This window comes from Oreochromis aureus, linkage group 8, assembly GCF_013358895.1.
Source record: "Oreochromis aureus strain Israel breed Guangdong linkage group 8, ZZ_aureus, whole genome shotgun sequence".
NCBI classification, from domain to species: domain Eukaryota; kingdom Metazoa; phylum Chordata; class Actinopteri; order Cichliformes; family Cichlidae; genus Oreochromis; species Oreochromis aureus.
Window position 1 is genome coordinate 19876515 of NC_052949.1, and position 15175 is coordinate 19891689.

Sequence of the window (15175 nt, forward strand, 5' to 3'; positions counted from 1 at the left end):
GAAGCCAACAAGGAGCTATCAGACACTGTACTTCCTTGATGGGCTATTTGAAGCTGTCTCTAAAACTGAATCAGTTTTAATAGGTATCCATGTTCAAATCTACATTAGAATAAAGCATATTTACAGCCTGGTACAAAAATAGCTTTTATTAGTATAACTTATATAGTCCTTTGTGTCCTTTAAAAATCGGTTTCCTCTGTTTGTAAAGCCGCAAGTCCTTTTCTCACAAGGCGAAAAGACCTCCCATGAAAAACACCTGAAAACCAAAGACTGCATATAAAAGATGGACATAGCCATTTTCGTTGTTTTCCCTCCAGTCCCAGATCTCGCGATGCTAACAGTGTGTAAAATCTCACCACTAGATGTCAGTAGATTGCAATCAACTGAATTCTGTCTTCTTACTTACTCTCTCAATTCAAGTGCAAAATCCAACTGTGGTGACCAGTGCAGGATAAATGACTCTGGCCACCATTTATGTGTAGTGAGTATGCGGCGTCAGTCCACTGTTTACCTCAGTGGTCAACATACTGGGTGTCCATGGCAATTTACTCTGGAGGAGGCTATAAAAGGAGTCAGTATGAGTTGATGAATCAGTGAAGCTCACTTCTGACTGATGACAATGATAACTGAGGTGAGTTGTTGAGGATATCCTGAATTTTTCTGTTGGTAAGACCTGCTGAGCCTCCCTGAGCCTGGTTCTGATGGAAGATTTCTTCCTGTAAGAGGGAGTTTTTCCTTCCCACTGTCACCATGTTCTTGCTCAAGAGGGTCCTCTGATTGTTGGTCTTTTCTTTATATTTTTGGAGCGTCTTTGGTGCTATAAAAAATAAACTTAATTGAATAATTTCGATTAAAAGTATCCCCGTGAGAAGAAAACAGTTGTGGCTTTATGACACAAAGAAAACCGATCCTTGGTAGTTTTCCTAATTGTGTGCAAAACTCAACAAAAAGAAATACAAAAAAAGAAGAGAAAAAATTGGAAAACTCGCACAAAAAAATCAACACGATTACATTTACAGTTTTCTCCCATGAACCTTAAACTGACCACCATGGTAGAAAACAGTCATTTCTTTCAAGTTGTTTTGCATTGTTCTTCATGCCTCACGGGCATCATTCGTTTTGCTGCATGAATGCAGCCAGTGTTTGCTTTGAATTAAGCCATCTCATCTTCTTCTTATCCGTGCGCTCTAAACTTTTGTCCTATTAGCTCACTGAGCCTGATGGGAAAACAATCCTGGACCTGAAAACAATGTTGTGTTCAACCACCCTAGGGCTGAGACGAGCTGCTGCCAAATGACTCAATTCAAACACTGCACTTGAAATTGGATCATTATGTGAATCTGTCAGAAGAGGGAATCCAACATGAAATGAGAATCACAACAGGGCAATAGTTTATTTTAGCATTTATTTCAACACCTTAGTTGTACCTCTATCATGTTGTTTACCAGTATACTGTATTTTATTTAAAACAAAAATTATATATATATATATTTATATATTTATATATACCTTTTATCTCTGCATACTTATGCTCAAACTGTATGTAGTCATAGTCATTATGCATTTCACTAGACCTAAAATGCTCTTTTAAATCATAGTATGTAATGCTTTCTACACTACTGCTCAATCCTTTCTCCTTTTCGACCATAATGTGATAGCAACTCGTCATAAGAATACAGAGCCGTAATTTTAAACTCACATGTAGAAAATATGCAGTATACTAACGTGTCAGCTTCACAGGGGTCACCACAGGGCGAGCAGTATAGAAAGCATTTACAGAAAACCCAAAATGAACCATAAACAAAACAAAGCTTCAAAGAATTTTGCCCACACTATTTGGAAGACGGAGATTCTTAAAATGTTAACATACTTAATATTATAATCTTTATTATACTATATTTTTATATGTTATCTTTGTCGTTGCCATCATCATCATTACATACAGAGCTATTAATGATGTGTTTTTGCCTTACAGTTGACTTTACTGCAAATGGCTAAACTGGCACGTTAAAAACAAAATCCAGGATGTTCATGTTCACCTCTATGCAACACTCATAGTATTTTAAGTTTATCGCAGAAAAATCCCTTTTAAAAGTGAGTCAGAGCTTTTCTTTCTGAGGGGTAATGTGTGTGGAACAGTGAAACATTTGGATTGTCATCTGGTGAGAAAAGATAAACAATGCTTTCTGAGCATTATAAATACATTTTGAAAAAGGCATTAGAGAAAGAAAGGGGCTCAGGGGGCAAAGCATTTGACTACCAACGCAGGCAGACGGACACACACACACACGCACAAAATCAGACACACACGGACTCACAGAGGCTTAAGGTTGAGGAAGTCAGGCAGACAGAAGCAGTAAAAAGCCCTTTTTGATCACTGCACCTGCTGTGTGAGAGAGAGAGCGTTCAACATTATGGCATGGTAGAGGATGGAGCCACCCTTTGACCTGTGCTATGGCCAGTAAACACCAAAAGTCTAAGAAACATGGTTTGAAATGACATGCTAACCATTTCATTTCTAATATGCCATTTCCTTTCTGCAGAATAATCAAGACAACAATAAAAAGATTAATTTAACAACAACAGTTTTTCAAATTTCTGTCCTCGTTTTTCACAACTTTGATTCCAACAATTAGAAATACCCTGACCAGTTTGAAATGAGTGATTGCAATCAGCACTTAGTACAAAACAAATGGTTTCTACTAATAGTGAATTCAGTTTAACATGGAAGATATATTTAGCGCTTGCAAAGTACATACATACAAAGCATACTGGGGCAACCTTTGGGGGAAAATGGCAAATATATAAAACAGTACTGTGGTTGTTTATCTTTTCTTCTATCATCATTTACAAAAAAAAAAAAAAAAAAAAAAGCCTTTCTCCCACATTCTGACTTTGGCTCCAGTACTCGCAGCCATCAATACTCTGATCTGCTTAAAGCTACAAAACTGATGTTAGGATATGGCCCTCTGCTTTTACCAGAGTTTCTGGCTCAGACATAATCAGTAACATTTAATTGGGCTTCACCCTTTAAGCAGCAACTTTGCAACTTTTTCTTTGAACTCAGACTCAAGTTTTCTCATTGCTGCAAAGCAGCAGATGGTGTGAGAATCCATCTGTCAGTGTGTGTGAGAATATGAGTGCAAGTGCGTATGTGTGTTTATTCTTTTACAGCACAAAACGGTGTGTTAATTAAATGCCTGTCCATCAAAAGTTTTAAAGTATATTTTCAGATGAAAAGCATTATCTTTAGAAATTCTTATTTTCTTCATCACCTCTTTTGACCAATAGTTCTACAAATTTCAATCCAGTGCTCTAAAACAAATGTGCAAGACAACACGTTTCTCCACATATCCATGGATTCGAACAAGTTCAACGCAAGCTGTTGTTGTCCACTGTTCTTCTCTTGCAAGTCTTCTGTTACTGATCATCTTTGTCATTTCATTTCTTTCCCTCTTTTTCATCTTTGAATCACAACTTCATTCTCTCAGTCTGTGTCTCGGGGAGAAGTACTGACATGCAAAGGAGAAGAGAGCCGCCTGGGAAGAAAAGGAGGCCAAATCAAAGAATAAGAATGGGTGGAAACTTAAAAAAGATGGAACAACTAAGGTTGATATGACTAAGTTACTAAAGTGAAAGAGAAGGGAATGGAGAGAAGATGGGATGACCTTATCAATTTATATGCCTCTAATGAAGGAAGGGGATGGTTGAGCTAACTTGCATGGAAGTAATGAGACTCTTTGACTTTCCTTCATCATCCAGTGCTTCTTTTTGACCTCGTTGCCTCTCTGTTTTCCAGAGTCTGTTAGTCCTCCCTCACCTGTCAGTGAGTTTCTTCAGTGCCCTCTCGATGTTCATTCGATGCCCCACACGTGTCACTCCTAGATCCAAGAAGTCATCCTTGGTGAGCGAAGGCAGATGCGATCCATCTATCTCATTGTCTATAAAACGCTCTCTGTGTTCACCCAGATTCAGATAAGCCAGCCAGTCAGCCACGTCATACTTGGTCCAGTAGGGTAGGGGTTTGATGGCAAATGGTTTAGTTGGAGGAGGAGGATTGAGATGGGGATAGTTGAGACAGGAAGGGCTAGGTGGTAAATGCATGGGGGAAGAGGCTCCAGAGAGAAAATGAGTGGGGGAGAGTGAACGGGAGACAAGCAAGGGATTTGGACTTGGCACACCAGATGGGGAAAACAGTGGAGGAGTTGAAGCTTTGTAGGGGTCTCCTAGAGGGATGCCAGGAGAAGGAGGAGTAAGGGGCCCGGGAAACTCAAATGGGTTGCTGTAGACGGGTGTGCTTGGAAGGATCGGGAGAGAGGAGGGTCTGGGAGGGGTGGGGCTTTGCTGTTCAGTGTTATAGATAAGAGGGCTGGGAGCCCGACGTCGAGCGACTGAAGACCGCATCTCTTTAGTAGGACTGCACGGAAAATCAAAAGTCTGCCTGCGCATCTTGGACCTGTGCTTAGGTGACGTTGGGTATGGGCAGTAGGTTGGAGAATGGGGAGGATGTGAATGAACTGGGGACGAGGGCATTTGTGGAGAAGGGGATCGGGTCCAGTTGCGCTGAACTGGGACTTGAGGTGAGGGCGAGACAGAAGGTGTCGCCGAGAGGTTGGGGGTCAGGGTCTGACGATGCTGTGGGGAGGAAGTGGGCAGCGGTGAGGTCGAGCGTCCAGTGGGAGGACTATGAAAAGCATCACTGTAATCCGCTGAATACCTAAAAGACAAATAAAATTATCCTGTAAAATTTAATTCACACTATCAAATATGTTTCATTTAGTTATAATATCAAGGAAGAGGTGAAAATAAGCAAACCTATGCATGGTGGGAGACTTTGGAGTGTGGCTCCACTCATCCATGCTCTTCATGCTGCTCATCTGCTGTAGCTTGGAGCTTAGTTCATTGATGATGCTGGCTTTCACACCTGAAAGAGGTGAGTGAATTCTGCGGCCATCCAAAACCATACCGCCTCTCTGGATTCCAGCTTGCTCGTGTTCCCCAAGATCACTCCAGCCCACCGATCGAGTGTCCATGGGCCTCTCTAAACAGGCAGCCAGGGCAGAGCTGAAGCCGTCTTCCATCTTGGATCGACTCTGCTTGTGCTTCCTTTCATCTGAAAATGCTCCATCTATACCGGCGTCGTCTGGGTTGTTTTGTCTGTGTAACTGCAAAGGAGCGGGATTGGTGCTGTTCTGCCTACGTAGTGCTACAGATGGGCCCCTCCCTCCACCCTCCTTGTAATGAGTCATCTTCGGAAACACGGGATTTGCCAATTTGGCGCTGTGCACCTCAAATGTTTGCCCACCTGAGTAGGTTGTGCAAGGATCCTGATGTTCACTGACTTTCTCTCCCTCTCCTCCTCGCCCATCTCCTCCAACCCCTCCTCTCTCTCCTCTTAGCCCACTGAGTCCCAGCATTTCTAAATGGTGGTCACTGCTACTGTGACTGTCCAGCTCTTCAATTCCAGAATCCACCACAGCTTCTTGCCAGTCTCCGCTCTTGTGTATAATAGTAGTTTGATGAGTGTGGTCAGCCGCTTTTCCCCCTGTGGTGAAGCCAGCCTTGGGCCCAGCCATAGTTATACTGTAGTCAGAGGATGCTGGAGAAGTTGTGGTGGTGGTGGCAGCAGCAGTTGCCGTCATGGTCGTGGTAGCATAGGTCATGGTAGTGGTGAGGGTGGCAGTGCCTCTGTCCTGTGCTGGGGTATGAATACCTAGTGAGGGGTCGTTAGGGCTGCTGTAATAGGGGTGAGAATGGGACATGGGCTGGGGTCTGTGCAGTGATGTAGGAGGCAGAGAAGCAGCAGAGGTGGTGGTGGTGGTGGTAATGGAGGTGGAGGCAGAGGGAAAGATCTGTGGGGATGGATAAGATGGAGAGAGAGCTGACTGCGTGAGGTTGGCCACTTCACTGTCATAGGAAGTAAGGCTGGAGGTAGCTGAGTCGCCACCCTGTGAAGTGGGTTGGGGAGGATTTGAGGTCTTGGGGGATGGGGGAGGAGGTGGGGCGGGTGGAGCAGCAGAAACAGAATGTTGACCCTGGTGTTGACGATGTTGAGAAAATTCCCGGACCCTCTCATTCTTACCATTAGCAAACTGCAAAGGAGGGGGCAAGGGATCTGCGAAGACAAACTCATCATCTGCGTCTATTGATGGAGCTGGTGGAGGCAAAACCATCAGTCCTAAATTTCCACCCGCTCCTGCCCTAGCTTCTTCCATTGCTTCGTGTGCTTGTGAAGGGGCTGTGGGGACAGTATACTGAGGAATGTAGCTGGTGTTGGGAGTGCTTTCCATCTGAAGGAAGGAAGGTCTGCGGGGGGCAGGTTGAGTTGGTGGGGGAGGAGGCTGTATGGGTGGAGCAGGCCTGCTGTCATATACCTCCTTTTCTCGCTCCCTGGGACTTTGTGGGTAATACTGAGTTGAATATTGGCTGTTTCTGTCTTCAGAGAAGCGAACTCTAAGACCTTCCCTGGGTCCTCCCTCCTTTTCTCTTTCCACACGCTCCCCACCTCCCCCTCCCAAACGTAATATCCTTGGTGATTGTGGCCGGCTCAGAGATGCAGGAGAGGTGGTAGTGGTGGGGGAACTTAGGTGGAGAGATACTGGAGAAGTGTAGGCCGACTGCGTTGGCGTTGCAAAAAGGGAAGGCGTTGGAGTCTGAACAGGGGTGGGGAAGGCTCCTACTGTGGAAAGCTGCCGGCCAAAATGTCTGTCTTCTCGTCGTGTCCTGCGATCATCTTTTAGAGCTCGCTCTCTTGCAGCCAGGGCCAATCCCAGAGGGGATGAGGGGTCCAGAACCTTCCCGGTAAGTGGGTGAATGAAGGTAGTAGCAGGCTGGGTGCCATACATTGAGGGAGCTGACTTAGGCTGGCCATCCTGATTGATGACAGGGGAAGAATACTCAGGCAGGCCAAAAGCTGGGGGCATGCTGCTGGAATAGCTGACGTAGTTGTCTCCAGAAAACATGCCTTCATCTATAGACTTGGAAGGCCGAAGCCGAGGGGTGGGCACTTCCATTTGTGAGCCCTGTAAAGGCTGAATTCGCACCCCTTGTATTCCTCCTCCCTCTCCAGCTCCACCTCCTGCTTCCCCTTGGATGTCCTCCTCTGATGAGAGGAAGAAAGAAGCACTCTTTCTCCTCATATCTCGAAAGCGTTCCCTTTCCCTGCGTGCTCCTCCACCTGCGAATGTTGTACCAAATGCTGAACTATAATCCAAGTTTTCTAGGTTTTGCTGTGAGGAAACCGAAGGGGCAACAGTTGATGAAGGCAAAGAAGTCGATGTTGGAGGTTGAGGTGGCACAGAGGTGAGTGGTGAGGGCAGGCTGGCATTAGGGCTGTCTGGGGTTGCCTCTCCAGAGGTTTGGTCTTCCACATCTTGGGAGGGCTCAGCCTCCATGCTGCTACCCTGGCTGCTTCGACCACTGCTACTGGTGGAGGGCGCTTTGACAATGATGGTGGGGATGGGGATAGAGCTCTTCTCTTTGGTTGCACCTCCTTTTCCTCGATGCTGTCTCAGACCATCTTCCACTTTTGACTGTTTCATCAAAGCTCCCCGACCTCCCCTCCTTGCCACCCCTCTGCCAACTCCTCCACTCTGATCCCGGTTGGACACAGGTGGTTGATGCTGGGGTGCTTGTTGTTGGGCCTTAGGCTTAGCACTTGTTGGGGGTGTAGCACTGCTGTAGCCTCTCCTTAGTCCTCCCATCTTGCCACCACCTCTCCTGGGCGCCTCTGGCTCTCTGATGCACACTCCTTCTGACTGCCTGCGAAGCGTGGGAACCATGACCTGCTGGTTCATTACACCTGGTCCTGCCCTCTCCCAGCCAGCTTGAGACGGATGCCCTGGCTGAGAGTGGAGCTGGTAGTGGGGTTGAGATACAGGGGGGATTGGCATGGCAGGTCCTCTACCCGGATGAGGGCCTGCAGATAAAGGTGGCTCTGGAGCAGACGTGTTAGGGGGTGGGGGGATTTCTTCTGGTCCAGGCACAGACAGGCTGCGAGCTAACTTCATAGCAGGTGGGTGAAGGTACTGCCTTTCCTCCTCTGTTACACCTAAGAAGAAGATCACACACTTTTAGAAACATTTACAAGAAGAAGCTATACTGAGCTGGCAGAAATCTCTTAATAAGAACTGACATTACCAATAGATTTTTGACGCATCATGACTGCATGCTGGGGACCGTGGCCTGGTTGAAAATGAGCTTGGTTGTAGTCAAAACCAGGTCCAGCTTGTACCATTGCCAGTGATGACTGCTGATCATATGGTTGCTTCAGGTACCAAAAAAAATTGAAAAGTAAGTAAAAGAGAACGAATGAGAATTTGAAATGAAGAAGGTCTATAAAGAGAAGAAATGCAACAGGAATTTAGATATAATCAAATAAAACTGATGTTGGCTGTTGTTGAGTAGATATATGCAGAATAATCCAATACAGAAAAAACAATAAGTCTGAGTAACAGTACATTAGCCAGCAGAGTATAGATGAATGGACATAACCTGACTCACACTAAACAAATGTTTTGGAGTGGGTGGTCAATAGTCAATCATTTTCTCTAAAGTGCAGCGAGGGCAGGAGAACACACAGAGCTAAAGACCAAGTTGGTTTATAGATTTGAATTATTTTTGTTGGTATTAGTCACCTCCATGACTAAATACTGTATGTGCTAAAGCAGTGGAGAAGATCTGAGAGGGTGAAATAGCTGTTGAGTAATTGTTTGTGTGTGTGTGTGTGTGTGTGTGTGTGTGTGTGTGTGTGTGTGTGTGTGTGTGTATATATATTTATATATATTTAAAGATAGATAAATCGATAGATGAAAATACAGTAAAGAAGGCGAAAAGAGTTTTTACAATTCTAATGAGTTTGAAAGGTCATTTAGTATGATTAGCTTTGTTCTCCAACACAGTATTCAACAACTTTTTTTGTTATTTCTTTAAGTAGTCTTCAGGAATAGTTCTCCAGGCTTTTAAAAGACATTCACAACTCTTCTTTGGATGCTGGGAACTTTTTGTTCCATTCTCTTTCAAGATTTCTTGTGGGATCATCTTGAGGGCTTGGCCTCGGGGAATCCAATGCATGACTGAGTGTGTTCTATAATTTGTTTTCCTATCCAGGTTTGCATTGACAGTATGTTTGGGCCCACTTTCATGCTGAAAAATGAAGCCATTGGCAATTAGATGCTTTCCAGATGGTATTCTGAAAAATCTGATGGTACTTTTCTGCATTCATAATTTCATCGATTTTGACAAGACAACACTGGCTGAAATAAATCCTAACAGAGGCTCCATTGTAGACACTCACTGTTGTACCTCTCCCTGATCTCCTCCATACATACTGAATCAAAATTTTCAATTTTGGATCCATAACACGCAAAATTTTCTCTGTATTTGCCTTCCTTAAAACTTAAGACCATTTCTGATGATAAGCAAACAGTAGATGGAGCAATTAAAGGTCCAGATGCAGCTCCTAGGTCCTGTGTCAGATGTTTGATGGATTTTTCCCCCCATTTTTTAAGGACATGACTTTAAAGCCCCATTTCCATTAGTACCTACTCGGATCGACTCGCCACAGTTTTCAGCGGGGATATTTTACCTCGACATCCACCTTTGTTGTAGCTTTCATGTGGCATATTAATTACATCACGGGATGCTTGGATGCGTTTCTTTTTTTTTTTTTTTTTTTTTTTTCTGTCCCATTTGGTTCTTTAGCCGTCAGAATTGTTGTCTGAAGACCAACAAGGATACCAAATGGATTTATTTTGCCAAATGGATCATCATGGCATTGCCGTATTGGTCCATTTGATCAAACTTTGTTGTTATTATTTATTTTATTTTCAGTTGTTACAGATGGGACAGACATGACTGGGGGATAGGAAAGGGAGAAAGAAAGAGAGGAAGGAAAGGAAAAACAGAAGGGAAAAGGGACAGTGAGAAAGGGCACTTACAAAGACAAAGAGAAAGAGAAAAGAGAAAGCTTGGATGCGTTTCTATGACAACGTCCATGTACATTAGGTAGTACTCAGTTGTAATAGAAAACCAGTTGATCCAAGTCGAGCCATGGCGAGCTGTGGCGAGTCGATCTGAGTAGGTACTAATGGAAAAAGGGCTTTAGATACTGTTCATGTGCAGTAGATAGTTTTTTTTGTCCTCCACTTGTCCAGTTTCTTTACATTTTTTAAGGACACACTTCCTTTTTTAAAAAAAACATGAACAGTTTTCATAGCAAATTCAGAACAAATGGGAACTTTTGATAATTTGGCAGTGTGCTAGTAACAAAATTCACAAAGATACAATTGAAAATTGGTTCTGCTCAAGACCACATTAAAAATGACAAAAATGTCTAGCTCTTTAGAAGCAAAGTATAAAGAAAGGAAGGGTGATTATATTTAAAATTGCTCCTTAAGTCGAGGTCAAGCCAATCACATTGCAGCAACTTAGTGCATTTAAGCACATGGACATGATCCAGACAACCTGCTGAAGGTCAAACTGGGCATCAGAATGGAGAAGAAAGGAGATTTAAGTGAGAGAAAACATCCAGTGAGCGGCACTTCTCTGGGCAAAAAATGCCTTGTCGATGTCACAAGTCAGATGAGAAGTGCTTTGAGGTGATACAAACGCAAACGTAACCCAACAGAGGTCATCAGAAGAACGTCTGAGGAATATTTCCAGCATCTTTTTAAATCTTTGATTTTGTGCCCAAAAGAATTAAAAAGGGTGGGGTCCAAATTAGGCAATAGGAATAGCTTGATTTTCTTATATGAACTGTGACGCATGCAGAGCAATGTTAGTATAATCCAGGAATAACAAAAAAGATAAAAAACAAAAACAAAAAACAAAGGTCGAAATGAGCATTAAAGGCCCCTTTTAATAACTTGTTGACATGTATGTGCTTAAAAATCTATCAGCTACAGGAATGACCTCAACTAGGACCATTTCCTGACAATTCCCAACAGTACCTCCTTGGACACATTGGGAACAATACTCTTGCTTCGGTCCCTCTTGCCTCCATGACCTCTCTGGCCCTGGTTGTCTGATGTCATGGTGTGTTGGGCGGCAGCCAAGATTTCATCCAGTTTATCTAAAACACAGACAGAGCAGAGGGCATAAGACATAAGGCGTAAGTCAGGGCATAAGGAGACAGAGGAGTAGTGGAAGAGCTGTAGAAGCTAAAGGAAGATTTCAGTGATCCTACTCCTCTGTCCTTAAAGGTACAGTGTGTAAAATTTCACCTCTAGCACAACCCTAGCTACAGTGGCACTGTGGGACAACAGCTCTTCTCTAGTGAATGAAGGCCATCAGTCCACTGGTTACCTCAGTCATTAATATGTGTCCATATCTATTTTCTCAGGATGAGGCTGTAAAGCTTTCTGAAATGAGTCTGATGAGTCAGTGATGGTCACTTCTGACCAGTGACAGCGATACTGAGGTGAGCTGCTGTTAGCTAGTGTTAACGAAACTTCCTTTGAAGTGGATCTAATGCTGTTGGACACTTAGCAAATAAACTATCATACATTTTGTATAATATAATCAAACTTTTATAATGTACTATATATTTTTAGGACACTCCAGCCCAACATTAGCTGGCATAGCGTTAGCTTATAATGAGCTGCTGTTGTATAGCTGGCTCATTGTCAGCTGCCCTGAGACGGGAGGTTCACAAATCTAATGTGGTGACAAAAAGTGACTGGGAATAAATAAGCAGGTTTATGATCATTTTCATGTGACTTCAATCCAGATGATGAGGTTTGATGTGAGGGAGGAGAGACCAGTGGTGCAGGAGGTGGAGAAAATGATGATAAAAGTATACATGTACAGATGTTAAATGGTCATATGTAGTTTGAAAGAGCCACTGTATTTCTCAGCCACTGTATACAAGATGGACTCTGCTCCTATGAGCAGTTTATGATGCAGCTATATCAGTTTGCTGGAAGTCACAATCACAGACCAAATAACCTCAAAAAACTACGCACTGTGCCTTTAACATATCTAAACACCCTCTTACAGTATCACAAGAGCAGTGAGAGTGATTTCTTACTTAAAGCCATCTGATAGACGGTCCTCTTCTTATCAGGACCCTGAGAGGACTCGTACTCTGGAAAAATAAGCAAAAAAGACATCAAACTGACTGATTTTTAATTAAAGCTCAGAGGCTGATAGGGGTGATGATAACACTGATACTCACCTGCTTTCTTTTTCCACGGAGAGGCAGCTGTTGCACGCGTAATTGGGGAAAGAGAAATTAGGTGTGACTAGAACTTCTGCGAAGTGTGTAAAGCAGATGAAGAGATGAAATACATACTCAGACACATGTGATGGTGTGAATGCTGATGTGATGATAGGGATGTTGATGGGGACAGAAATGATCATGAGAGCACACAAATCTGTGATTCTCCCACCTTTGTCCACTGCATGCAGCACATTTGGTTTGAAAAGAAGAGAGAAAACAGAGCTGTTTATGACAAATGACATTTTAAATGTATCATCTTTACAACATGCCGTTGCTTTTATATCGCTTAACCTCACTGTTTAATTGCCACCTTTCTTCTTCATGGCTAACATCATAAGTGCAAATGAATCAAAAGACTTCTTCCCATGAAGCTGTTGCTAGTGAAAAAAAATGCACCACTCTGGATAATTTTCTTGGCTTTCTGCATCAACTTGGTTAATATTTAATGCTGTGTTTCCTTAATAGTACCACAGTACTATACCATCCTCCTGCAGAAAAGCTGCTAACCCACCCCAGAAGAAGCTTTTTCAATGTGACCCCCAGAACTCATGCTTTTGCGCTTTGTCCCTTCTTTCGTCTTACCCATATCTTCCAGCTCTGATGTCATTGACTTGGAGCGCAGGGCAATGGCAGGAGGAGTCAGTCTTTTTGTCTGCTGAGGGGCTGCCAAGGGAAGCCAGCCAAATGCAGATTTAATGTTTAGAATTCTTGTATACAACCCATTGCAACAGGCTTTCAGGTTGACGTAAACATGCAATCAGCTTAATCATCACGTGGTAAACACAGAATGCAAATGGGTAAGACGAAAATCTGACTAGTACCTCGCTTTCGAGCAGTGTCCTCCAGCTCAGGGTTTCGAGCAACCATGACAACTTTCACCATGAGACTGTTGCCGCCCTGCCGGATCATGTTGACGACCTGCCGATGACCAACCTTCACCACATTCTGGCCGTTCACCTGACAGACAAACACAGAACAGAATGAAAAATCCACTCTAGTCGCACAGAGTGGATGAAAAACCTGAGACAGTTTGGAGTGCACACTTTAGGCATTGTCTCCTCTTACCCAGTGGTTCACTTTGACAATTTGGCTTTCTTGTGTGGTTTAAAACATAAATCTTACTGGTTTCTGGACAGGTGCACCAGCAAGTCAAGCTGCAACTTAATAACAGTTACAAAAGCTTGGGCAGCTATATAAGTGACTCATATTAGGTTGAATAGTAATGAACAGCTTCTGTCAGCTGTAACAAAGGTTTGACAATCACCATTTTTAGTGCCAGGGTTTTAAGGGAACATACAGGAACTCTTAAAGGCCAGAGAGTTGCAGCAACTACAAGCACAGCAGCCTCCAAATGACCATAACTAAAATGCAAATTATATATTTAGGAGAAATATAGAAATAATCGCATCAATGCATCATATCCTGCACATATTTAAAGGAACAAACAATCAGTGAACAGACAGCGAAGAAAGCATTAGCATTTTTGAAAGAAAACAACAACAACACTGTTGTAACGTGTTTCCTGCAGCTTCTTATGTTTGTTGCATAATACATGAACATATGACCCCAGTTTCTGTTTTACAAAACTACTTCTTTCTTCATAGGTCTTGAATTGAAAGTAAAAGTAAAGCTTCAGTTAACATGCCGGTTACCTCGATGAGGAAGTCCCCCATCCTCAGGCCCGCTCTCCACGCCACGCCCCCCTCATCAACAGACTCCAGGTACTGCAGCGCGGGGAATGCTGGCGTTGGAGTGAACTCCTCTATGGGAGTCTGAGCTGTAGATGATAACAAAACAAGAAGTTCACCACAACATGAGCATGGATTTGATAATTATGCAGTAATTGAGAGGTTAAAATGTTGGCTGAACAACTAACAAGACTTAGAAATCCTTGGCAATACGTGATGAACTTTGAGAAGAGGCTCACCTTTGGCTCCCCTGAGTACAAACCCAAAGCCCTCATTGTCTTTCTTCTGTAGGAGCACAGTCTTCTCCTTAATGATGTAGTCACTTGAAAAAAGTAGAGAACGGGTATATGAAATGAAGGGACGGGGTGGAAAAAAAAAAGAGAGAGTTGGAGATGAAGATATGATTGTCTAGTAGAAGAAAAGTGTTACGGTCATGCAATTAATGCATCTTCTAAATGTGGAAAACAGCTATACTGCAACACATTCTGAAATCACACTGCAGCAAAAGATACTTGGGCTTGTGGATGTCATACAAAAAGCTCTGGTGCACAAAAGAGGGTTGATGGCGGGGATACAGTTAGTGTCACAATGGGAGGAATTGTATATGAGATGACATTCCATACTATGGAGTAATCCAGCTAGAGCTGACAAGCACTGGGCCAGGGGGAACAGCACATTAGAAAAATGTGCACATCCACTGATAATGGAAACTTCCAAATGCACCCAAATCGCTGCATTAGCTTTCACCGCCTCTGGCAGCTTTTGCAAGGATACTGCTTCACCGACTCCTGCGCAACCACTACCGGTCATACATGACACTTCAAATTATGTACAAGAAGTCAGACGGGCCTCTAATCTACCCCCCACCACCACAAACAGCTCCACTGGCTCAAAGACTACAGTCCGAGAAGACAGAAACATCGATCACAGGCTTTGGTGATGCAATCTTATTATGAGACGGCTTGAGTAGTGGCTCAGCAAGCTCCTTCATTATTCTATTACCATGTCTGGGACGTTTTGGCCAGGCTGCTTTACAACACTTTCTCGAATACAGGGCCAGTTAAATGGACTCCACACTGCCACACACAGCCACATCTCATGAGTCATTTCTGGACTTGACTTTCTAACAATGTCAATTCACCCTGCCCCTGCTAGAGAGCCCGGGGCTTGAGCAGAGTTGTATGATTAAAGAGGAATTCCAGATATTTCTTTCACAGGCAGCTCATTTTTTGTGTTAGTTTGTGCTGCTTGAGTTAACTCAAACTGA

General features: G+C 43.4%; 1 protein-coding gene across 1 annotated transcript in view; it reads right to left on the reverse strand.

Annotated features, from left to right (window-relative positions):
- Positions 1–1432: 1432 nt before the first annotated feature.
- The window catches only part of LOC116319827 (SH3 and multiple ankyrin repeat domains protein 1-like), a 47269-nt gene continuing 33526 nt past the window's right edge, over positions 1433–15175 (reverse strand). Inside the window, exons 20-31 of the mRNA XM_039616448.1 lie at positions 14148–14230; positions 13873–13997; positions 13042–13177; positions 12803–12883; positions 12390–12398; positions 12176–12202; positions 12029–12085; positions 10950–11071; positions 8140–8266; positions 4816–8050; positions 3821–4717; positions 1433–3539 (exon numbers count right to left, since the gene is read on the reverse strand). Coding sequence (XP_039472382.1) covers positions 3488–3539; positions 3821–4717; positions 4816–8050; positions 8140–8266; positions 10950–11071; positions 12029–12085; positions 12176–12202; positions 12390–12398; positions 12803–12883; positions 13042–13177; positions 13873–13997; positions 14148–14230 — 4951 coding nt within the window. The 3' untranslated portion in view covers positions 1433–3487. The remainder of the gene's footprint in view (positions 3540–3820; positions 4718–4815; positions 8051–8139; positions 8267–10949; positions 11072–12028; positions 12086–12175; positions 12203–12389; positions 12399–12802; positions 12884–13041; positions 13178–13872; positions 13998–14147; positions 14231–15175) is intronic.